Source organism: Sinohyriopsis cumingii, chromosome 6 (genome assembly GCF_028554795.1).
Source record: "Sinohyriopsis cumingii isolate HCF-2022 chromosome 6, ASM2855479v2, whole genome shotgun sequence".
In the NCBI taxonomy this organism is placed as follows: Eukaryota; Metazoa; Mollusca; class Bivalvia; order Unionida; family Unionidae; genus Sinohyriopsis; species Sinohyriopsis cumingii.
Window position 1 is genome coordinate 142,790,437 of NC_142966.1, and position 24,916 is coordinate 142,815,352.

General features: G+C 33.9%; 1 protein-coding gene across 1 annotated transcript; it reads right to left on the minus strand.

Annotated features, from left to right (window-relative positions):
* Positions 1–15,261: 15,261 nt before the first annotated feature.
* Positions 15,262–24,537, minus strand: LOC149798163 (uncharacterized). The gene is made up of 4 exons (XM_089960549.1): positions 24,211–24,537; positions 18,428–18,590; positions 17,758–17,927; positions 15,262–16,611 (listed from the first exon to the last, which is right to left on the minus strand). The coding sequence occupies exons 2-4, from the start codon at positions 18,464–18,466 to the stop codon at positions 16,500–16,502; spliced, it is 321 nt and encodes a 106-aa protein (XP_089816675.1). The 5' UTR covers positions 18,467–18,590; positions 24,211–24,537; the 3' UTR covers positions 15,262–16,499.
* Between the last annotated feature and the right edge of the window lie 379 nt (positions 24,538–24,916).

The window sequence follows — 24,916 nt, forward strand, 5'->3', positions numbered from 1 at the left end:
GGTTATGTACGCCCCTATAGAAGACTGGTTCCCTATTTAATTGGAGAAAATCACCAAACAAGCAATAAAACGTTACAACTAATAGTGCATAGAACCGGCCAAAAATAAGAAGTATTTAGGGTAGAAAGTTTACTAAAAAATATATAAATTGTTTGAATTACCGAAATATTAATAAACATTGTTAAACCAGTGTAGTTAATGCGTAAACGGAGGAGACGGGTAGCTTTATTTAGTTTTGCCCTATGCAAAGAACAAACGATTCAATTTGATCATTCAAGATGAGTAAAATAATATGCATAACCAGTGTTAATAATATAATGAATCAGGCAAAACTATTGGGTCTCATCAACTATCTTCCTTTGCTTCATTCTTTTTTATGTTCGCTCAGTGGCGCCGAGAAGGGGTGTGTGGGTCAGTGCCCCCCTCTCCCTCGTGCGCCAGGTTGAGGCAGGCGCCATCAGGATACTTTACTTTAAAGCTGAAAATTTCACATTAGTTCATCTCATGCTAGTTTTACGGGTACAATTCTTCAGACAATTTATATTTAGATGCGGGTTGTGGGTTTGGTTTGAGGTTGACAATTGATATAAATTCTCTTTGAGCATTTAAAGAACATTGGATCTAGAGCTCGAGAGGGCCGTCACTAAAGAACATTGTCCTCTGGTACCTAGAATCATCGGTCCGCACACATTTAGAGTGATGGAAATGTCGAATCCCATTTTATTTTTGTTCTCTTCGAATTTTGTACACAAACGTAAATAGTGGATTACTGAATCTGCCGAAACAATCATGAAAATTAATACTCTTTTGCAGGGTTGGTACTCACAGGAGCCCGGCGCATTTAGTAATTTTTAAAAAATATATCTATAGAGAGAAATTAATTTTAAAGAGATGGAAGACAGTTTTAAGTTCGATATCATATAAAACTTGTTTAAAAGTTTATTTTCAAATGCCGTGCTCATAGGGAGTCCCGCCACGGCCGTTCCTGTTCTGTTAAACAATCGCATACTAAAAGAAACTTGTATGTATTTACAAATCTTCTATGTGTGTTCACTATATTGGACAACTGAGAAAAGATTGGAAATACAACTTTTTTGGCCATGCATGTTCGCTGCTATTTCATTTCAAGATGCGAGAATGATGTTAACACAAAACGTCTTAAACAATTAATAATACATCAGAGAGAGAGAGAGAGAGAGAGAGAGAGAGAGAGAGAGAGAGAGAGAGAGAGGGAGGGAGAGATAGAGCGAGAGAGAGAAGCAATTTAATACAAAACGTCTTAAACAATTAAAAATACACCCATTAACTTGTTTTCTTATTTTCTCATCAGACTTGCACTCGTTTTCTTACTAGTACTTATTTTTAAATATTAAAATTATTCTTGTAATACTATTAATTTATTTGTTTTGCATTATTTATATAATTTGAGACATTCCAGAGAGAAATCAGCCGCAGTGTAGATGAATCGAAGTATCCCTCATTTAAATTGAAGGTTTTAACTGAATGCATCACATTACCTACTTTGCCAAGTAGTTGTGTGTTCGTTTGTGTGTGTGTGTGTGTGTGTGTTTGTATGTATGTATGTGTGTGTATGTATATGCTTGTGTGTGTATGTGAGAGAGAGAGATTTAATTCAGTGAGTCGCCTCAGTTACTAGTTGGGGATCTGCGTAGCTTCCGTGTTGTTGAAAAAAGCCCGATTTTAACGCACTTGAAAAACCTTTTAGGTAAATTAACTCCGAGATAGAAACCGACTTCACAGCAACTGAGAAGAATGCTAATTTTTTGCCAAGAAATTTAAATTTTTTAAAGACATCTAGAAACAGGTTTTACTACAACGCGACTCCGCACTTTGTGTCGTCTTGGTCTGAGGTACGTAGGATGTGATGTATAAATTATCAATTAACAGGGCTGAGAAAGTTTGCAGTTAATGCTTAATAATAAAACAATTTCCATGAATATAGAAAGAAGCACGCACAGGAAACGTTTAGTCAGTGTATATAGGTCTCTCCAAGAATTGCTGAAAAACTATGAAAATACATAAAAATACGTAGCAAATGGACTCATATATTATTTTTGAAACTAAATAATCCTGCTTTTTATTTATTGAGAAATAAAAGTTAGCAGTGTTGCATCTTAATGGTCATCCACTTTGTGTCAATGAACTCAAAATTAACATTTAATAGTTTTGTATCGAGCAGTCCATCTATAATTGTTGTGCGTAAACAGTACTTTGTATGTGCAGACCTTAATCGACATCTAACATGAAGCGTATAATTTATGTCTGGATACAGAGATTATTATGTGCATCTAACCTGAAGACTGCGTCCATTAAGTGCTGTAGGAGCCACTTTCTTTCCTTAGCAAAACATGACGTCTATATCTTTTGTAGAAACAAGCCGTTACTGGTTTACATACCATGGAGCAAAATAAATATTGATAATCGACAATCGTGTCCTTGTTCTGTCCTTTCAAATATTGCACATCGAAAACAGGTGCTTCATTAATGTATTTCTACTTGCATCGGTTCATCATGGTGGTCATCTGTATCATTTCTGTCCTCAGCCTCATGCATTATTATATATGTTGTTACCAGAGTATATACCACGGCGTAAAATATAATCTAAACATTTGTCGGATTCGTAAAAATGATATATTAATAAAGAAAAAAATGTAGCAAGACTGGTATAATCCTTTAGGGGGCACTTGTTTGCCACGTGATATCTTTTCCTATAAATAACTGAGACCTTTATAGGAACACAATCACAATGTTTAGCCCAGAAAAACAACAGTAGTCTGTGTAAACAAGTCTAGAAGCACATTGCCTAAAGATGCAAGCAAAGAACATATCTGAGGCCAACCCTTGACTCATCTCAACGCAGAAAAACCATATTACCATTATGTACCATGATCGAGGAGAAAATGATACTGTCCTTTTGAAAGTGGTTTTCTTCACAAAAGCAACCTTATCAGATTTTACAAATCCCAACCTTTGTAATAGAAGGACTTCTGGATGTATTGCTCGGCATGATAAGTGTAAAAGTTATAAATTTCCCGACTGTGATCATTAAGGTGAATGAATTTGTAATTAACCGCTCTATTGTGTAAAGTCTGTAGAGACATATGAACATATAAAAAAACTTAAATAGGACAATAACAATGACTCCGCAGAATATGATATATCGCCTGAGCAACGCTAAGCTAAATATTACATGATTCCTAAAAATCCGTATTACCAAAGATAATGGCACGGAAATGTCTTTTACCGACGCAGTCGTATATTCATGGAATATTGTCAACATTACTGTTCCGTTAACGGAAGGAATGCAAAATGTTACTCAGTGCTCCACTACAAGGAGAACATTGCATTAGAAAATAAGTCATTTATACTAAGTACTGGCAGTTTTTGTGTTGCATGAGGTCCTACACTAATCATTACATCTGCAAGTAGTTGTACACTTTGATTGCGCAACAGTACTCTCTTTCTGACATGAGTAATTAATGCATGCAAAAAACGTAGCGCAGTATAATGTATTGTTTAGCATCAACACACACGTGTTGGGTGGGATACTACAACACGAAAATAAAAATAAAAAATACAAGCGCAGTAATCTTCTGCATCTCTAAAGACCGTGTTTAAAATCATCACTAGTGTATACTACGATATACACTTATTCTGCCAAGAAAATTGCATAAATACCCTATGTTACCGATACGTGCTCAATCACGAGAGATAATTGTAACATGACACATTCTCATACCTTCCTGGTCATTAATAGAGCGCCATTTTGCATTAGTCGAATATACAGACTCGTGTCGACAGTTAAATACATACAACCTAAGATTTTCGACTTTTTCTGTTCTTGCAAATGAATGATATTATGAAATGTATAGTACAAATAATGAGTAATTACACGTCATTCAACTTCATAAATTGTACAACTGCCAGTTTAATAAATGAAAATGTAATGATTTTCTAGTCACGTATATATGGATTGCTAATTAATTATGCGGAAATGGAATTTACCGATATTCCCCGAAATCGCAGCGTCACGTGACGCGCGTCAACAAATATAAAAGTCTGGTCAAACATGTGTTTCCCTTTGGGTGTAATTATTGCCTTATTCTTCATATTTCTTCGTCTGTCCTTCTCCTTAGTTCTTTATAGCCACGCGCAATATATTTATTGCGTTTAGATTTCTCACTGTATATACTAAATTACAAGACGTAGGCAAAAAGTGCAACATGATGGAGTATCATGACGATAAGGGGTTCTTTAAAGGGGCAATTCTTAAAATTCCCATTCCGTATTACTTGTCGTGTTTGTGAGATTGTGTGTTATGTTGCAAGATAAACTAACTAAATATATGATAATTCGTATCATTGTAATCGGAACAGCTATTAAAAGATATCGCTAAAGTCGCCTCTTTGGCTCAGAATGAAGTTGGTTGTCTTGTACATTTGCATTACCACCTCAGGCTCACGTATCCGATACTCGATGTGATTTGCGCATTTGTTATTACGCTTCAATAATAATAATAATAATAATAATAATAATAATAATAATAATAATAATAATGAAGACTTTGTATAGCGCCTAATCTTTAGAAGCTCTAAGCGCTTTACAACATTAGACAACACCTATAACATAAAAAACATATAATGATATGATTACAAAAAACAAACACCATAAAATTAGAAAACATAAAAAACATGCTGAAAATATTTAAGGTAGGAAACATTATTAGGTCTTTAAGTTTGTTCTTGCAGTCGAAATAGGTGAGTTTTAAGAGCACTCTTGAATGGGATCACTGTGTCTTTGTGACCGAGTTCAGTGGGCAATTCGTTCCATGTTGCTGGGCCCTGGTATGCAAAAGAACGTTGTCCAAATGAATTCGTTTTCATAGTGGGAATAATGAGTATACAATTGTCAGAAGAGGAGCGTAAGTATCTTGTTGGTGTGTACACGTAGGTGATGTCGGATAGGTATGTTGGATTGGAGTCCGTCAGTGAAACGGAGCACAGAGAACAAATTTTGTGTTTGATTCTGGATCGAATGGATAGCCAGTATAAGGTACAGAGCAGCGGGTAGGTGTGCTCTGATCGTGGTACTCTAAGGATGATCCGAGCAGTTGTGATTTGAACTTTTTGAAGTTTCTGGAGTAGTTATTGAGATGAACCAGACAGAATCGAGTTACAATAGTCCAGTCTTGAACGTTCTAATGAACATACAAGTGTTTTAGTGGCATCAACTGAAAGATATTTGCGAATGGAGCTGATGCGTCTCTAATAATAACAGTGTTGTGGGCAATCTCCATTCTAAATAAATATCCATTTCATGGCTATGTCAGTAAGAAACATGTGGTACATTGTTATGTGATAAAAGTATTAGCTTCGACAAGTGCAATTAAAAATAAAAATTAATACAAAATTGCCCCCCATTACAATTGAAAAACTTGTGATTTTTCTGATTTAATTATGGGTTTCAGACAACACTGTAAGTGAACCAGTATCTCGGACATCATCACTGCATGACATTACTGACAGCCTAGACCAACATCAAATAAGAGATGTTAGAAGAAGAAGAGGTATTAGAGGAAGGGAGGCTACTAGAAGGGTACAGGAAGGGGGTCTAGAAGAAGGTGTACATGAAGAGAGTCAAGTAAAAGGGGTACAGTAAGGAGTCAGGTATTGGGGTAGAGAAAGAGTTACAAGGCAAAGAGAGGAACAGGAAATCAAGACCCATCACTTAGCAGGACAAAAGTGGTCACTACAGCTGAATCCAGAGATCATCAGTTGAAGGTAAACATGAATTGTGTTACCCATTACAGTCAGCTTTTGTATTAAGACATAAATTTATGATTTATTTTTTGTCAGTTTTTTTTTTTGCTTCATAATGTTGAATTCATTTCTTATAGGAATGCATAGCCAATATGACAAAGGAAGGAAAAGATAACATTTGGCTCGAATATGCCCAAAACACCCCAACATGGTCTTTGAAGTGATAAATGGCTCATTAACGGAGCAACAACGATACCATCCAAGACCAGGAGGTGAATCACCAGGTTGGTGCATATGTAGGAACTACACTGAAATGCCAACTGATGAGGAAAAGCAGTGCTGCAAACAAATAACGCCAAACTGCTATGCAAGGCTTCTCGTAAGTAATTGTTTGGTAAATTGTGTCTTTCTAGTTCTACTTTCCACATGTCTCGTGACTGTAACCTGCATCAATTGCCCATCCAGAGTTAATATTTTTGTTATTTATTATTTAGTATTAGCGAATTAAGCAGCTGATTGAAACACTTGTTTATCATTATACATGTTTGCTTCATTGCATAACACAAGAAGCAATATTTTCCCACAGACCATTTAATGTTTTTATCTTTCTGAAATATTTTTTACAGACAATTTTTTATATATTTCTGCAGGACATCGACCTGGTCGTTTTGGACGAAGTCGTGCTCCTTGTTGCACAGAGGTATAGGCAAAATGTCCTTGCAGCAGAAGAAGATAACGATTACAACCGGACGAAAAGGCATGCTGCTTATAGGCAGTTTTTCTAATGGACTTACGGATACCTTGGTGCTGGCAACATTCGTGTTATTCCAAGCTGTTGTGTATGGCGTATAAGAAATAAATACCCAGATAGTATTGTCCAGTAAGGTGGCTTTACTCAAAGGAAGTCTTGGGTGATCTTTCCAGTGATATGATGTATGAATAATAAAATCTATGTTGGAGTGTTCACCAAGACAAGGAAATCCCAGTCAAAGGTAGGGATTTCATTGTGTTGGTAAAAACACTGACACAGACTATTTTTCCTACCCAATTTTTCCAACTAAAAGAATCCTTGCAACTTTGCAATGTAGTTAGCAGATTCAACACATATTAAGCAAGTACTATTATTGCCTCACACTTTATATAAAGTCATCCGGTATTGTACTCTTGTATGAAAATAAGACTAATTACCTAAATAGAATCTTGCTATATATGCTGCTCTTAGTAAAAGGAAATAAAGAAAAAGTTATAATTGTTACATGTTGGAAGTACTGCACAATAAGCATTTGCAACAATGCGCTATTGTGTATAAATACAGAATATTGATACAAATATGTGAATGAGGGCAATTGGGTGACCTATCAACACTAATTACTCAAGTTCACGTATTAGAAAAAATAAAAATAAAAACATTTTATATTATTGCTTTATTATGACATTTAATTGAAGGATGTCATATAAAAATAACAATAAGTAATTAATATGCTTATTTATTTTATGCTAAGCAGTGAATTACTTGATTTTCTAATTAAAATAATATTGATATTTCACTGCAGTGAAAAAATAACAATATTTTTTCACTACAGGAACTACTTTTTTTGGGTCAGAACATACTTACATCCCTTTGATTATCTGTCAGTGAACTACTTTTAACTTATGTACATATCATTGTCATTATTGATAATCCCTGTCTGTTATCCTTGAAACTTGTAGTTTGTTATTCCGGAAATATAAGTTAATTTTTATCACTCTGATGTGGAACTAATTTTGTGCTCAGGTACACATAGCACAGCAGAACATGTACGGTAAACAGCTGACATTACCGTAAGAAATCTGCTAATTTGCTGTGTCACAAACTTTAGGTAGCCAACTTATGTGGCATAAAATAAAAAGAATATTTGCTTGAAACGAGTTAATAACGGATACATTTCATCTCGTGGGTGAAAAACTCTAGTATTTGCAGTCGTGGCTTCGCCACTCGTGAAAATGCTGAGTTTTTCAGCCACTCGATGAAATATATCCGTTATTGGCTCGTTTCAAGCAAATAACCTCTATATACAAAAATCTTTTAACTTTCATCAGTTTGGAAAACATTCAATGGTATACAGCAGCATGATACCGTGCAGTACAATACTGGGTGAACAGTTCTAAATAGGTATGTAATGACTTTGAGGAGAGTTTGAATTCATGACTTATTTTGACATTTATATTTTCTGTCCTGCAAATGTGCCAAGTATTGCTATTATTAGTGTAGTGACATGCTACATGGAAATCTTGTGAAATAGCAAGTGCATGAGTTTTCATTTGCAATCTCATTATAATTCAATTGGGGCAGATTCAGATGTTTGAGAAGTATTGAAGAAAAACGTAGGATGAATTGAGGTTGACTAGCATTGTCTTGGGATGCAAATATGTAAGGCACAAAAGTATAGGGTGAACATGATTGTATTCTTGCATATATACATTACGCCAAATGATAAATAATGCATATTCATACTGAGTTGAGAAAGGAAATCTTATTGCATGAATACATAACGGTTTGTAAATATCAACAGAACTACAAACACTATGATTCTATTATATCCAGTATTACACTGTTCATTCATTATGGCATTTCAATACAAACACAATGGCTTTGGAAACTTCAATAAAGTTTTTAAGACTAAAATACTAGTTCATCAAAAGCATCCTTGAATGCTATATTACATATATGCTTCATCAACCATCTGATTACAACTCAATTAAACATTACACTTGACACCAATTAAAGCATCAAATTTTCAGTTCTTTCAAATGTCTTCATTGACCACAGAAATAATATACCCTTTATATGAAAACCCAAATAAATGTACACAACTGCATACACTGTATAACTAACTGTTATATATTATGAAATTTACTAAACTTATATAATTACAAATGTGCACATACAGACATAACTTTAATTCAAGAGTATAGTCAGGTATCAAACACTGATACATTATCATCTAAGAATAATTATGGCATACATAGAAAACTCTTTCTCTCTCCACATTATAACTATTGCTACTATATTATATAATTCTCAGACGTTTGTTTCAAATTTATTGATGGATCTATCAGCTTGAGTCATTGTCAATGCATCCAGAAGTGACTTATCCATCAATCTCCATCTTTACATTAATGGAGAGTTATTTTACACAGTTTATGATAAGAGCATTGTTCCATAAAAGTCATAAAACTGACTTTTATATGAGGAACTAGTCTACCATTACTATAACAGATTGATTACAGACATCCCAGTCCAAAGTACTAACCAGATCTATATAAATTACATTGATGTTTTATTATCCTGTGTTGGTTTATATGCTTTTGACTAAAGTGATTACCATTTACTCAATGCCAAACTTCAGTAAATCACCTAAACAAACTACAGCACAGAAACAGATATTGTACTTAAGCCCACCCCAACCCCTATGTGTGCTTCCTATTGCATTTGTCTTAAAAATAGAGTAGCTAGATTTTTCAGACATAAAATGACTGACTGAAGTATATAACTTTTGAGATGCCCCTCACTGTAGCCATACGTTCTGGCAGTGTCGTAATCCAAGGCGAAACGTATTTATGCACTGTTGATACCAACTGGCAAACATCGACAAACAAGCTCTTGTACATTCAATAGCTAACTGACCATTATGGAGGGGGATTACCGCCATAATTATATGCATGTATTCTCTAATATTCCTTGATTCATTATTGTAAATGGCTGCTTGCTAGTGCTACTTTCATAATTATATCCACGTATACTGTATTCTTCATTGATGCAAATTGGACGTGGCAGTTTGCATGTGCTACTTTCCTTCTGCATTATTGTCAATGGCTGCTTGCAAGTGCTACATTCATAATTGTAGTCATTAATTTTCTATTCTTCATTGATACAAGCTGTAAATAGCTGCTTGAAAGTGCCTAAACCTACTTTCCTTCTGCGTCCTTGTATCTTGCAATTTTCCAACTACTGAATTCATTCTGCAGTTTGTCGTATGGCAAATACAGTTATGAGATGCTTTATTTTGACAGATATCAAACTGGAAACTACATTTTTTTTTATTATTTAAAACCGTATTCATCCATATATGAAGCGATATTTATAGTACAGATAAAATGACTGATTGTATGGTACCTAACTGATAAAACATCAGACTCCTTTGGTAGCAATTATAAAAATATATTGAATATAAATAACATTGCTACCACTACCAGTAACCAGCTCAATTTGCTTGTATTATTAGTGCTACAGTACAGTTTGCTTTATGCATTGGGATATGAAATTAATGTAGTAGTTAAAAAGATTAATACAAATTTTAACATGTATCTTCTACAGATGTGATTGTTTTCTGTTAGATGAATAAGACACCCCCCACATAATTTTCTAAAAAACTTGTAAAGTTTTTAAGGCTAGTCACAGCTCAGGCTGTTGTAGCATCCACCACCCCACATAAACATCTTCATTTGTCTGAATTTATCATTATTTTATCCTGTTTAAAATATACGTTAATATTGTCATGACACAAAAAATATCAGCACAGTACAACTATGCAATAATGCAAAATAAATTAAAAACAACAATATACAGTCCTATGTTTAACTTTTCATAGGAAATGTAAGAGGAAAAAAAAGTATAATTTAAACCAGCATTCCTAAAAACAATATTGTTAGATGAATTAGTCTGAAACAAAAATAATCAAATAGGTAGGCAATTATAAGAAACAAATACCTGGATTGTCTTGTTACATTGTTCTTATAGATTTATTTGCCAGTTCCTTTTGTTTTTCACTTTCACATGAATAAAACATGAATGAAGACAAGCTTTTCACACAGTCTGGCTTTTGAATTGTACATACACTCATCATTGCACATTTTGAGGAATTAAAACTGTAAATTCGCGATTGGTCAAGACACATTACCTTTTGTGTGCCAATACATTTGTAAATTATGACTCAAGAACAGTCAGGTTATATTCCCTAGTGTCTGTTTCAAGAATTAATCCCCAAAAACATTCCATTACTGCATCTGCATTATATATATATATATATATATATATATATATATATATATATATATATATATATATATATATATATATATATATATATATATATATATATATATATATATATATATATATATATATAATAAATGCTCACTTTTTGATGAATTTATTTTGTGGGCAACAAAAACAAGTTGTTTACACTTGCTATGAGCCAAATACCATGAAAAGGATTATATTTTATTTGCTAATTTGTTATTTCTGATACTTGGACTTTGACAATACTTATATTTATGAACCTGAGATGAAATTTTAAATTTGGTCTCTTATCCCTAATGTATGTGCCTTGGAACAATGGATAAGGTACATTTCATAATTTAAATGTCTTAATCACTCAGCAGAGAGAGCGAGAGAGCAGTTATAAGCATGCAAGTTATTTTAATGTGAGTTATAGGCCCCCAAGTACTATTCCTCAGAGAAGACACAAGACTGGGTTTTAGAAATTAAAGCCACACAAGTACCAGTTTGTTACTTTGTGAAAAATGGGGTCATTATGAGAAAATGGAGAACACCTGATGTACCTGCTGGTGATGAGTGGTCAGCGAGCAACAAATTGTTGTTCCTAAGTCATATAGACAGGAAATGCATATTCTAGCCCATAAAACTCCTTAAGCTGGTCATTTTGGTGTCAATAAGACTTATCACAAGATCCTGAATCATTTTTATTTGCCGAAAATTAAAAGTGATGTTTATAAGTACCATAGATCTTGTAACACTTGTCGAATGGTAGGAAATCCTAGTGAGAAGATATATAAGGCACATCTACAACCTATTCCTACATTTGACCATTTGACAAGCCATTTAACAGAAAAATGGTAGACTGTCGGTTCTTTACCTAATACCAAGTCAAGCAACCAATACTTGTTGACCATAATGTATGCGTCCTCAAGATTTCCATAGTCTATTCCTTTGAAGAATATTAAAGCAAAAACTGTTTTAAAAGGTTAGGCATTGTTTTTAACTTTTGTTTGCCTCCCCAGATCTGTACAGCAAATTTTATGTTTGATTATTTCCAACAACTTAAGCATGAATTAGACATCCAACAGTTTAATTTTTCTATCTGTCACCCTGAAAGTAATGGGGCTAGCTCAAGACTCCGAAAACACTCACATACCCAGGATACATGTATACTATTATATTGTATGAAACCTTAAAAAGGACAGTGATCAGTAAAATCCTGTATTGTATAATTATCAAGTAAGATCAGGAGAGTTTTTTTCCCCCATCTTTATATTTATCACCAAACGAAAGATCCCATGACTATCCTAAAACAACAAAAGACTGTCCCAAAACACCATCAACTACCCAGGATACATGTAGGCAATTAAATAGAATAAAACCAAATAAAAAGACAGTGATCTGTAAAATTCTACCCTGTATAATTATCGAGTATGATCAGTTTATTCTTTTGTTGATACTTGCTGAAGACTGTCCCAAAATACACTCATCAACCCAGGATACATGTATACAATTACAATGACTTAATGAAATATGCAGTTTTGGTGCATTCTCTCTCTCTCTCTCTTTCTCTCTCTTGCTTTGATCATAGATAATTCACTAAACTACTTTCATATTGCAAACAGCAGCACAATTAACAAGTCAGAAACATACGTTACTACATTCATATTTCAAAAATAATTTAAAGCTTTTATTTAAATCTTTAATGTGACAAAGAGCAGCTGTATAATTAGAACCTAAGGGTGCTATATTTATATTTTTAAAATTCTTGAACCAAATTATTAATTTTAATTGGTTTGATAATGGTAAGAATTACAATAAATAAAAGTAAAATCTCATGTAACATCTTTTGTCTCTGGTTTTTTTCCACGTTTAGAGACAAAAGTTTTAAAGGATGTAAACCAGTTTTAAAGCTGGTTTTTTGGTTGTTTTTTATATAAATATATTCATAGATTGAGGTTCTGTACATTAACAATGCAAATTAAGTATTGGAAAACAATCGTACACTAAATCTAATCTTTCTAATTGCAAGTAAACATTTCTATCATGATACGTTCATGATTTTCCACAGTTTGATTATTTCGGTTTTTGCGGCAAAATATGTTTCAAAATGAAGATCGTGATAATAATAAGAACACCTATAAGGAATGCTTAATTTTTTTAATGTCATTTTACCTATGAACTTTTTTTAATGTGTTATTGATGTTGCTCTGAAATATTCTATTTTCGCGGGAGCTTATGTACAAGAGTATCACAGGAAAACAGACGTCCATGAGTTGCGTCAAAATGGGTGACGTAAAATACAATCCTTACAACCAGGGTTCGTCTGATGAAAGCTCGTTAAGAAGCGTACGAGGGAAGGTATCATTGTCATTTCTGATCCTTGCTAAAATAACTAATGTTTCCAAAGTAATGAGAGATATCACTAAGAAGTAGATTTATTAAACGGTGACGGTAAATACTTAAGTGCGTCAAAACTAGGGTTGGAAAAGATGGACCACCATGCTATACTGTATGCGTTTTTGTTTTCGAAAGTGCTGGAATCACTTCGATCTTCGAGAAAGCATATGGTTTTAGAGACGATTAAAACTTTTTTGCTAACGTACACCTTAAAAAAGGGACTGAAAGAGTTATCGACACAAAATGAATGTCGTAAAACTCCGTGGGGAGCATTCATTATTTCTGGGTAAAGGAAAAACTTTAGAAATTTACAGCGCCGTCTGTTGTCATAATGCCATGCTAATCTCTAGTATGCCATTATGACAACAGATGACGACACGAGTTGGACAACAAAGACGATACTGATAAAACTTAGTATTTACATTGTTGCAAGGCCAAATCTGTATGTAAACCGCAGTTTGAATGATGTAATTGTAAAGTTTATAAATAGAATATACAAAACTTGTAATAACTGATATAGCGTTTGTCATATGACAAACGACAGAACCAGTTCAGTAGTTGGCAGATCGCAAGATACAATGTAGAAAAGGAAAGTAGATCGAAAAACTTGGGAGCAACCATTTACAGCTTGGATCAATCAAAAATAGAAAATTAGTGACTACAATTATGAATGTAGTACTTGCAAGCAGTCATGTACAATAATGCAGAAGGAAAGTAGCACATGCAAAATGCCACGTCCAATTTGCATCAATGAAGAATACAATATACATAAATAGAATTATGAAAGAGCACTTGCAAGCAGCCATTTAAAATAATGCACCAAGGAAGATTAGGAAATACATGCATATAATTATGGCGGTAATCGCCCTCCATAGACCATTAACCCTGTCCGGAGCAAGATATCACTGCTCGATTTCATGAAATAGGTCCTACTGTACTATGATGAAGATATATCAAATACTGTTTCGAAATTTAAACATCATTATGTGTGTTTGTGTGTGTGTGTGATTTGGATTTTTAACGTAGCTTTACCAATTTTTCAGTCATATCTCTACGATGTCTGCAGTGTGGCAGTTCATAGTGATATCGAGCATTGGGACATCATGCCGCAGACATGTAGCATGCCGCAGACATGTAGCATGCTGTCCCACCCAGTCACATTATCCTGACACCAGGCTGACCAGTCCTAACACTAACCTCTTAATGCGGAGTGCCAAGCTAGGCCGCTGTTAGTACCATTTTTATAAGTCTTTGGTATGTCTCGGCCGGAAATCGAACCCACGACCTGCCTCATCCGAGGCTGATGCTTCGATCACGAGGCTACTTGAGCGGTCAACATCACTATGTAAATAGTAATTTGTTGTTAAAAATATAATGGGTGAAGAGCATTTTCTAATTTATTTTTTTCTGTTTATTTTTTTCTAAAAAAGAGAATTTAACCGCGTAATTTTCTTTATAAAATCAGCTTGAAACCGTATGTGAACCTGTAATGATGGATATAGCTGCATCTGTGATATACCACTTCATTAGATTATATTCTAAAATAATTGGGCAAATATATTCAGGAAAAAAATATAATTTAATGAAAACAAAGTTTAAATATTATATGATAAAATATTTAGCCTAAATATTTAGCCTAAATATTTAATAATGTAGGTCAGGAACATGGGACAATACTATGCTGTGGAATTCGAAAAATTGTTTAGGTAAATGCTGTTTTCTGATGTAATTCATTTTCGTGCTATATATATATAGCAGTGATGCAAATACTCTTTAACCAATGCATATCGTTACTATTAGCATTCAGGCAAATAATAAAACCATAAATATGCAACCCTTTTAATGGATTTTTGTAATAAATCTAGAAAGTGAGTAGTTAAATTAACATGGCACAACACGTGTTCATTGATGGGATCAGTTGGAAAAAAAAGGGTCCAGTTCAGTTATATATCAATTTTAATGCTTCGGTTTGGTGTCTATGGATATTTACAGTAATGTTATACCGGGAACACTGAAATCAATACGACGAGTATGGTTTGAAGTCACTTGCTCATTTGCGCCAATTTGTATTGTAGGGGTAGTTTGCTAGAAATCTTTGACTTCAATTTTGCAGAAAAAAATGTAGAAGAAAAACAAATGAAGTGGTTCTTTATTAGACATTATTACCGACTTGCAATTACACGATTTTAATCTTTTACTCCTTTCAGTTAAAATCAGTTAATTGTATACTTTCTGCTGTGCTCTTTTACGTCATATGGTCAAAATACACTGCATTTACCTCAATCTAAACGTAACTATAGGACTACAAGTATAAATACAATGGGTATGAATATAATAATTTTAATACATGTACAAATGTGTTGATAATAAGTATATAACACAGATGTTTCAACTTGAAAATAAGGTATTGCTTAAAACAGCTAAATGCATACTGAGAAATATAGGGCATAATTAAAATAATAAATGCAGTTTAGCTTACACTTCTCCTTGTTTTTGCTTCCACTTCTCCCTGTTCTGTTCAAAGGAAGAAGTCACTTCTCCCTAAAATTCAAGTCTAGCTTGACCCCTGAGAATGTTTCTTACCATGAAGGTAAAAATTGCTAGGGTCGGCAATAAGAAATGGGGATGGTCGGCTGACAGGAATTTTTTAAAAATAAATTATCTTTTGCATACCTTTGAACTGATTTTGTGAGAGTGACTATAAAGTATTTTCAAGTTACAAAAGGTCTTTCACCTTTTTGTTAAAATGTATCAAATACATTTCTAACAAAACATCATTTTTTTGGTCTTTAAAAGCTTTAAGAACATAAGCAACAGTGGTCTGAAGATAAATTGCTACATGAAGTCAAATAGATGCTGGAGTTTGGCTCATGGTAGGCACATAAAGAAATACTTAGTCCAAATCTTTATATCGGTCCAAGGTAGGGATCATTTGTTACTTTACATGCACTAGAATAGTCTCTCCATAACGATTTGATACCAATACGTGGTACCTGACTAAAAGACCTGCATCATTTGTAACAATCTCTTCTGTAGGCGGTGTTGGTATTGGAGCAGATATTCTTCTAGATCGTTCATGTCCAAAACAACTGGCTGGTTCATGCCAACTCTTTCATCTAACCGCATTTTCAATATTTTCGTAATTACTTCCGGAATATGCAGGTACTGTTTATCAGCTTTCTTTGGGTTTGCAGAACATCTCCCACTTCTTTTTGCTGAATGACCTTTGGTATCTGATAAGAAAATGTCATCATTTTGTTACCGCACTTGCCTTCTACTCACTGTTGAGAAAATACAAGTCCAGTGTTTTGTTCCGTATTGGATTTATTGTGCATTATTGGGTTGATAGGTGGAGATTGAGACATTTCTCCTTGCTTTGTTACATATACCCTACAAATACAATAAAAAAAACTACATTTACTACAATAATAAATAATATTGTCATCAGTGCATTATTGTTCTGCATGTTTACATGGATTCTCTTTACAGTACATTCAATACGAATAACTTACAATTCCATATATTTATTAATTATCCATCTAGAGAGATAGTGGATCAACTAAACCTAAACAACAGTCAGTGTTTGGAGCAAAAGTAGGGAACAGACAGACAGACAGACAGACAAAGGTATGGACAGAACGATATGCTAATAAAATGTATTAAAATACATCAACATGCATTCCCGAGAAATATGAAGAGTACATATAAAATAAACTATTACATTGATCATATTCTAAATCTATTTACCTTATCATATGGGACAAAGGCCGATTTACATCTTGCAAGCTCAAGAATCATCAGGCACTATAATGCAATGCCATGACCAGCACCCTTCAGAAACTCCAATGGACTGACCACTAATATGTTCATACTATGTTGTTTATACAGACAAGTAGCAAACTAACCAATCAGAAAGTTGTTTACCACTTGTCATACAACAGAACAACCCAGCATGACCAGCAATCAGGGTAGTTACATTGCTCAGTGAACAAAACTCTTAACAGGTAATCCTGGTTCAAGGTTACCTAAATGGCTAAATATGTGTAAAATGAAAATAACACAATAATTGCAACTGATGACTGTATTTCACTCAATAGCAAACATTAACTACATAAAATAATAAAATACCTACTTCTGCCTAATTAAAACATGACTATAAAATTATAAAACATATGCTCCTGCTACAATTTCACTGACAATGTCATTTCATATTTTGTAAATTCTAAAAAATCCAAACATAAACAGCATACAATTAAATGTAACAAATCATTTTGCTAAAGATGAAAATGTGAATATAGCAAACCTGTATCTTACCAAGATATCATAAAAATGTTTAGACTATTTAGAGAATTTTCTAATTATATTCGACTGATTCTAAACAAAATTGGTTTATGAAATTAGGTAATAAAAATTTTCTTTTTATTATGTTAGATTAAATTGTACCACACACAGATGGTTTATCAACTTTCAGGTAAAGCATTAATATTTTAACAAAAATGAATTATTACATTAAAAAACAAGAATCAAGTTTGTTACCTTATTGTTTCATCTCTGTTGAAAATCCCATCTCTGTCAATATGATTGTTATGATCAAGAGCTGCCAACAAATTCCTAGTTCTGAAAGCTGGTGGCTTATATAATATGAATGTATTTTGGAAGCATACAATAAAATCAAATTCTGCAAATTCTCCAGTTCTCTTGTACTTCTGAGAAATAAAGAAAAAATGACTTAATGAATAAATTGATTCAGATGCAGATAGCTATTTTAAATTTATAAATAAAATGAAAATAAAAATGTTGTACAGTAACATTATACAGTGCAGAGAATAATCAACTCATTATGCCCCAGAATTTTTTCATTTTCACCTAAAATGGGGGGTAGGAAACTGAAACGTCGCCCTCTTAGTACGAGGTGTGATTAATTGGATTTGGCTGGCGTTATCTAGAGGATGACCTCCCTCGATATGATAGCCCGGCGCGAGTGAAAGAAGAATATAATTTCAACAGAGAACTGAGCGAGAATACTGGGCAGAAATAAAGCAATACGAACTCTCTTTGACAAGAAAATAACTAATTTAATCAGAATAAATTAATAACGGCAATTCCAATTCAAGTTAGATTATATCAATGGAATTTAACAGGAGTGTCCAGTTTGGATTTATTTCATCATCATAACAAGAGGTGAAAAGAGCTCAATGTCCATCACCTTCCTCTCTTGACCGTATATCAACGTCTCATAGTTCATCCTTCCTAAGCTCTATGCTTTGCGCCTTCATGGACTTCCTGGTTCTTTTATTCTGACCTCGTCCTTCTTTTCCTCGGACTTCTGTCTTCAGACTGTCCCGTCTCTCTCTCCCAGAAAGCTGTTCCTTAAAGGACAAAATTACCCTTAAATTTCTGTATATCTCACTCTATGGACGTACATAAAATTCCCTCACGTTACTCAGAGCATGTTGGCTATCCACACACTGCGTAAATTCTGACTTTGTACGGTAAGACCTTAACCTCCCTTCCAGCGGCAGGTCTTAAATTACCAAGTGAGCGTCTATCGAATATTACCGTATTCTTTTACATATGCTACTTCATGTTCGATTGCTATTGTATGAAATTCACAAATTGTAACTCACAGCAATCCTTAACCTATGAGATTATTCAAACATTACAAAATCAGATACTATTAGGTAATCATCTTTAACTCACAATAATCTGTATCGTCCTAACAAACAAAGGAAGTTTTTTTCATATAACCCTATGAAATCATACACAAATGAACATTTGGATCGCATGCAATCAATTCTTTCAATGAACTAATAACTGTAAAAGTAAAAGGTAAATTGCATAACGATTCTAGCATCAACACTTTTCATGAAATTGAATAAAAGTAAACTGCATAATAACTCTAGCATCAACACATTTCCATGAAATTGAATAAACGATACATAACACGGAAATCTAGTCATAGCAAACACATATGCATAAAGCAATGAAATAATAGAATTTTACGTGAAACTAAAATTGCTATCTTATTGTTGCTCTCTTTCAGAACTTGTGCATCCTATCACAAAAACCTGTAATTATTTTTAAACACGGCCACCTGGTCCCTTTCTTGTTTAACGAGGAAAGCACTATTATCTTTAGGCCTCCCCGGGAGTAAAGACTAGCTTCCTCTTTCAGGAAGTTTCATACTAAAGAATTTCGACTAAGGTCGTCACTTTAAAGTCTGATTGCTTTTAAAGTGTACGCCTTAATTTCTTCTGCCCAATCGTAGGCAGCGGTCCCTAATTTTTCCCAAAGAAATAATTCCTTTCATCAGGTTTAAACAGCTCAGAATCTGTGAACGACGGTGCGTAACAATTTTCTTTTGAAAAAATGATAAGTGGACATAGGTTCCTACCAAGCGGTTAGGGTTGGTAGCTCAAATGTTTACTTTCTAAAGGGACCGTATTAAGATACCCCGATCAGTTTCACTGAGTTGTAATGCTGACCCTTTGAAGTTTACACTGACATGGGGGGATGAACGAAGAAAGGTCGAAGTGTCCCTTCACAAAGACTTTTCTGGCTTACATGCGATAAAATTGTAATGCTCAATGCATTCAACTTGAAAGTTCACTGCAATACAAAATTCGACACTTCACAGAAACGCATCTTGGGGATTAATTCTGAATCCATCCAAATATATCTGCTTCCAAGAATTATTTGCTTCGATTGATGCCTAGGTGTGCTAGCAACATCGTTATTCATTGACTGTTTGGCATGTGTCATTGACTGTTTGGCATGTGCAAGAGGATAACAGTTGGAGTTATTTTTTCTTGTCTGTGCTTACTGGACCCATCATTCTCTTCTCCTGGCCACTTTTTACTCCCAATCCCCAAATTATCCTACTTTTGTAAAAGGTCACCTGTTTGTGTGTAGTTCGGACCGGTCTGCCTTAGATCGCAGGCCAAAAGTCTAAAATCCAGACACAAAATCTGATTCCAGCAATAGTTTCTGAGGTAGGCCAATGAACATAAAAAAACTCGATCTCTTACATTTTTCCACAAATGTTTGACAAGAAGTTATGATCTGTTAAGACTGTTGCTGAGAAATTTTATTTCAAATATTTTTGGCAAGTTGCAATTATTAATTATCACTGAAAACCTCACAACTCTTGCTCTATAATTTATAATCAATGAGAACTATTTGTTAATTTTCGGTGATAATGACTTTCAGGCCTCACAAATGTACAGCTCCACTCAAAAGAGTACCTGATAACCAATATCATTATCATACGTGTGTACCGGACACAAGAGCTCCCCAGTGTTTCAAACTCCATCTCAGGGTTCATAACGTTGTTTATTTTTGCCTCACTTGACGGTAAAGATCAAAGAGCCAATTTGGTAGCACAATGGAATTTTTTTGCTGTTTCATTCGAGAAGACCCAAACTAATGGCTGTGATAATATTGCTCTATCTGATGATATTGCATTCAAATCATTTAGATGTAGACACTAGACTGTACAAGAATTAAATACGTCTGTTTGGTAGGCCACTGACAATTATGAAAAATGAATAATGCAGTTTAAAAAAAAGAGGATCTGAAAAGACCCAGAACATACCATAGAAACAAATATAATATGGAAAGCACTCAGGCACAACCGATACAAGTTACCCAAAAACAAATACTTAATTAAAGAAACAAACAAAAATATACAATATGAGAAACCGCACAGGGACAACAAATACAAGCAATACAAGCTACCACAAAAGATACTTAATTAAAGAAAACAAACAAAAAATAAAAACTGTAACGAATATCATTCACCTTGAACAAATACACTAAGACTACGGGTACAACTACAGCTAGGAAGATGGGCCAAACTCTAATGGTCTGAAAAGATCAGAAGAAGGACGTCCCCCCAACCCCCCTCCAAACTAGCTGAACATTATAAGATGTATTAAAAATGAGAATTTAAACCAACTTGAGTTGTAAAGAAAGTTATTCAAAAACTATATTTGCTGTCATAATTATAGAATGCATTAATTATAAAAGCTATTAAAGAAATCAAATTCAGTCTGCATATTAATAGATCGTAAAGGAAAGTTATGATGTACATAAGGTTTAATAATGATGCTGGCAAAAAGAAAAGTTTATGTAGTACGAGTCTAGAAATAACCCTAAAAGTCATTAATTCCATGTGTGAAATCCTAACTTTTTTAACAGTATGTTTTATTTTGAAAGAAAAATTTATAATTGTTTCATTTACATGATGAGTCCACTGTAGTCAATAACAAACTCGCAGATGGATTTTGTGTCAGTTATTACCTTTGTCACATGTATAGAGATGCTTGTTTTCGTCAAATTTATTCTTGCAACCAACAGTAATTGCTTATAGAGGTGTTTACATAAAAATCTGTAAGACATCTGCCTTTCAGCAATTTTTTAAATGAGATAACTAGTTTCCGTTAGTTTGACTTCATTGTATAAATAGTATTTTCTTCACCCTAAAACATGACAAATATAATTGTTCTACATTATGATAATTATTATTTTACCTTCATAATTAAAGGAACTTGATAACATTGAGTTCTTTGAACAATGAATACTGTATTTAGATGGATAAAAGATTCTGCCAACAATATTATTTTAAACAGTCTTTAAAACCTTTCAAGCACCAGCATTACTTTTTGGTTGTTTAATATTATTTATCATTTTCAGTATGATTAGTATTTGTTCTTTATCAATGAGCTATATAAGTGAATAGAATTATGTTTTATATGGAGAAATTTGTGATTAATTACTATATAAATATTGCACCATCTAAATATTGTACCATACTGAAATGTAGAGACATGTTTGAAAGTAAAGTTTTAATTATCTAGCATAGACCTTAAATTAATGAATTGAGGATATGTAATATGTAGAAAGAAATTAACTGTCCATGTACACATTCAGAATAACTATATCTGATGGAAAAGTATACACTATATTCGATTTGTTTTGGTCGAAAATTACTTTTCCACCCATTTTTTATATTTGGTTGCTATGGTAACCATGAACACACGTCAATTTCACTAACATTTTTAATGTTGGCAATCTGCATGCATATATGCATCGATTTGTACAATTTCACAGCAATCTGATTATAAATACTAGTTTTGTAGTTGTTATATGGATTTGGCCTAAAAAGTCTGTATTGTTCTGAAACAATCCAGCATACACAGAGAGGGCAGTTAGAAACAAATCAGCACTGGTTTCAAGGTCATTCCAAAACAACACAGCACTGGTTTCAAGGTCATTCCAAAACAATACAGCACTACCATTTCTTATTTCTAATGAGTAAATAAGTAATTATGAACTGAAAAAAGAAATATATGATTTATATGATATATGATTTAATTCGTTTTTAATTAGGTCGTATGTCTTTAAAGGTTATAGCAGAAGTTACTTTTTATTTACTTGCTAAATACAATCCTATGTCGCCGAGTATTTTGAAAAATTCAAGCCTAAAATGTGAATCATTTAAGCAGTGTGTGTGAGAGAGAGAGAGAGAGAGAGAGAGAGAGAGAGAGAGATTTGGATTTCGAACGTAGCTTTAACAACGTTATAGTCATAGCTCTACGATGTATGCATTGTGGCAGTTTATAGTGATGTCTAGCACTGGGGCATCATGCGGCAGACATGTAGCATCATGTCCCACCCAGTTACATTATCCTAACACCAGTTTTTGTTGTTGTTGTTATAGGGTTTAGCGCCATTATCAGCACAAGATAGGCTATACATGGCGGCCAATATAACTGGTGGAGGGAGAACCCTGGAAAACCACCGAAGAACCACCGACCCACGAGAAGCTACTGGCAAGCTAACTCACGTACCCTCGTTAGTCGAGCCTGAGACTTGAACCCACGCAGACAGAGGTGAGATGGCAGTGATCCGGAACGGTGAGCGCTTTAGACCACTCGGTCATTCGGGACTCCTAGGCCAACCAGACCTAACACTAACCTACTAATGCTGAGCGCCTAGCGAGACAGTTGTTAGTACCATTTTTATAAGTCTTTGGTATGACTCGGCCGGGGTTCGAACCCGCGACCTCCCGCATCCGAGGCGGACGTTCTAACCACTTAGGCCACCGGAGCGGTCTGTACATTTAATGCTGTAGACGTTAAGCAGCAGCTGTTTCGCTTAATTATCACACCTAAGAAAGAAGGCTTAGACTAATGTATAAAATAACGTATAATAAACGTTTCCATTATTCTCTGGAATCAATTTGATCTACTCTCAGCAAACATCATCAGCGGTTTTTACAACTGAATGGTATATATGAGCAAATGTGCTTGAAATATTGCATACATGTAGAAGACAACGTGTACCTATTGTGCAAGTACCTTGCAGTCGGAGGTATTAAAATTTGTATTTGCTTCAAAGTAAATGCAATGTCTTCTTTCATTTCGTCTTCTTCAAATACAAATTTACAGCTTATTATCATTGCTGGAACGATTTTGCCCGCTACAATACATCAGCTATTAGGTAATCAGTTATGAAATGGCTAAAAAGAAGGGGCACGAGTAGCTTTAGAATTTCTTTAATACCCATTCTTGAAAGTGAACTAATTGTAATCCTCAATAAACCTTTTTATAATCATGCTGCACGCAACAGTAAAATCCCTTTTTGATGATGCATGGTAAATTGTTTTGATGATTTTTTTCTTTCTCGCTTTAGTTCGACATTTATCTACGTAGCGCTACTGACGATCTAACGATAAAAGCTGTGCTTTGCACACAATATGTATTAGACAGGAAAGTTAAATCACTTATCAAGATAAGTTTTATTTTGCTTTTACCTCTACAGAGTTAACCATTTTATTAAGTAAAATCCATGTGATATGAGGTGTTACGAGTCTATACTCTTAAAATAAGCAACAGACAAGAGTAAAAAGCAGCAAGCGTTGTAAAATTCAACAAATAATTTATTTTCCTAGAATACTAAGTAAAAATGTAATAAAAAGGAACTTACCGCATTATGAATTAAGTCCTAAATAATCATAGAATTACAAGCAAGTCCTAATAATTTAAAGTCCTGAATACAATTTAGTAGAGGTCCAAATTAAATTCAAAGCTGACGGTGAAGATGTGTCTGTGGTGGTCCCTAGAGTGTTGATGTGTCTTTAGTCTTTTGTTGAATCACAAAAATATAATTCCAGGTTTGAATTCACTATAAATTCAGTTGAATGTCTCTATTCAAGAATTTTATCAGAGCATTTTTGTATTTCCAGAGAAAATAATCACATTAATTCAGTAATTTGAAGAAATCAAATTCAGTCCCACTGGACACAACATATAATTCAACTTGAAAGTGCTTGATCTTAAAGCACGACTGAAAAATCATAATGGAAAATAACCTTCTAGAATGATCCTAATGTTTACAAAATAAAAGTGTTAGTTATTATTAGAAACCAGAACCTGGTCTATCTCAAATACACTAAGGAAATTCCAAAAATCTAGACAGAATGTGCGGTGGAAAACATCTGGCATATATTGTTAGACAGTTTAACTAACACAAATTCGTCTGCTAGTGACAGATTCCGAGTTTCCGGTATTGGTCTTGTTCATAAGTGGGACAAATGTGAGTTTCTGAAGAACACATAACAGAAAATCTTCCATAATTTGTTCTAAAACTTTCCAGTGGTATCACAATTAAATATAGCATGACAACCCCATAA

Bases quoted from the DNA above. Each gene is read 5' to 3' on its own strand.
- LOC149798163 (XM_089960549.1), bottom strand. From the start codon at position 18,466: ATGAACTATGAGACGTTGATATACGGTCAAGAGAGGAAG. The intron at 17,928-18,427 runs GTGATGGACATT...TTTATTTCTCAG, and splicing joins TATACGGTCAAGAGAGGAAG to AAGTACAAGAGAACTGGAGA. The intron at 16,612-17,757 runs GTAACAAACTTG...TTGTATTTGTAG, and splicing joins AACAGAGATGAAACAATAAG to GGTATATGTAACAAAGCAAG.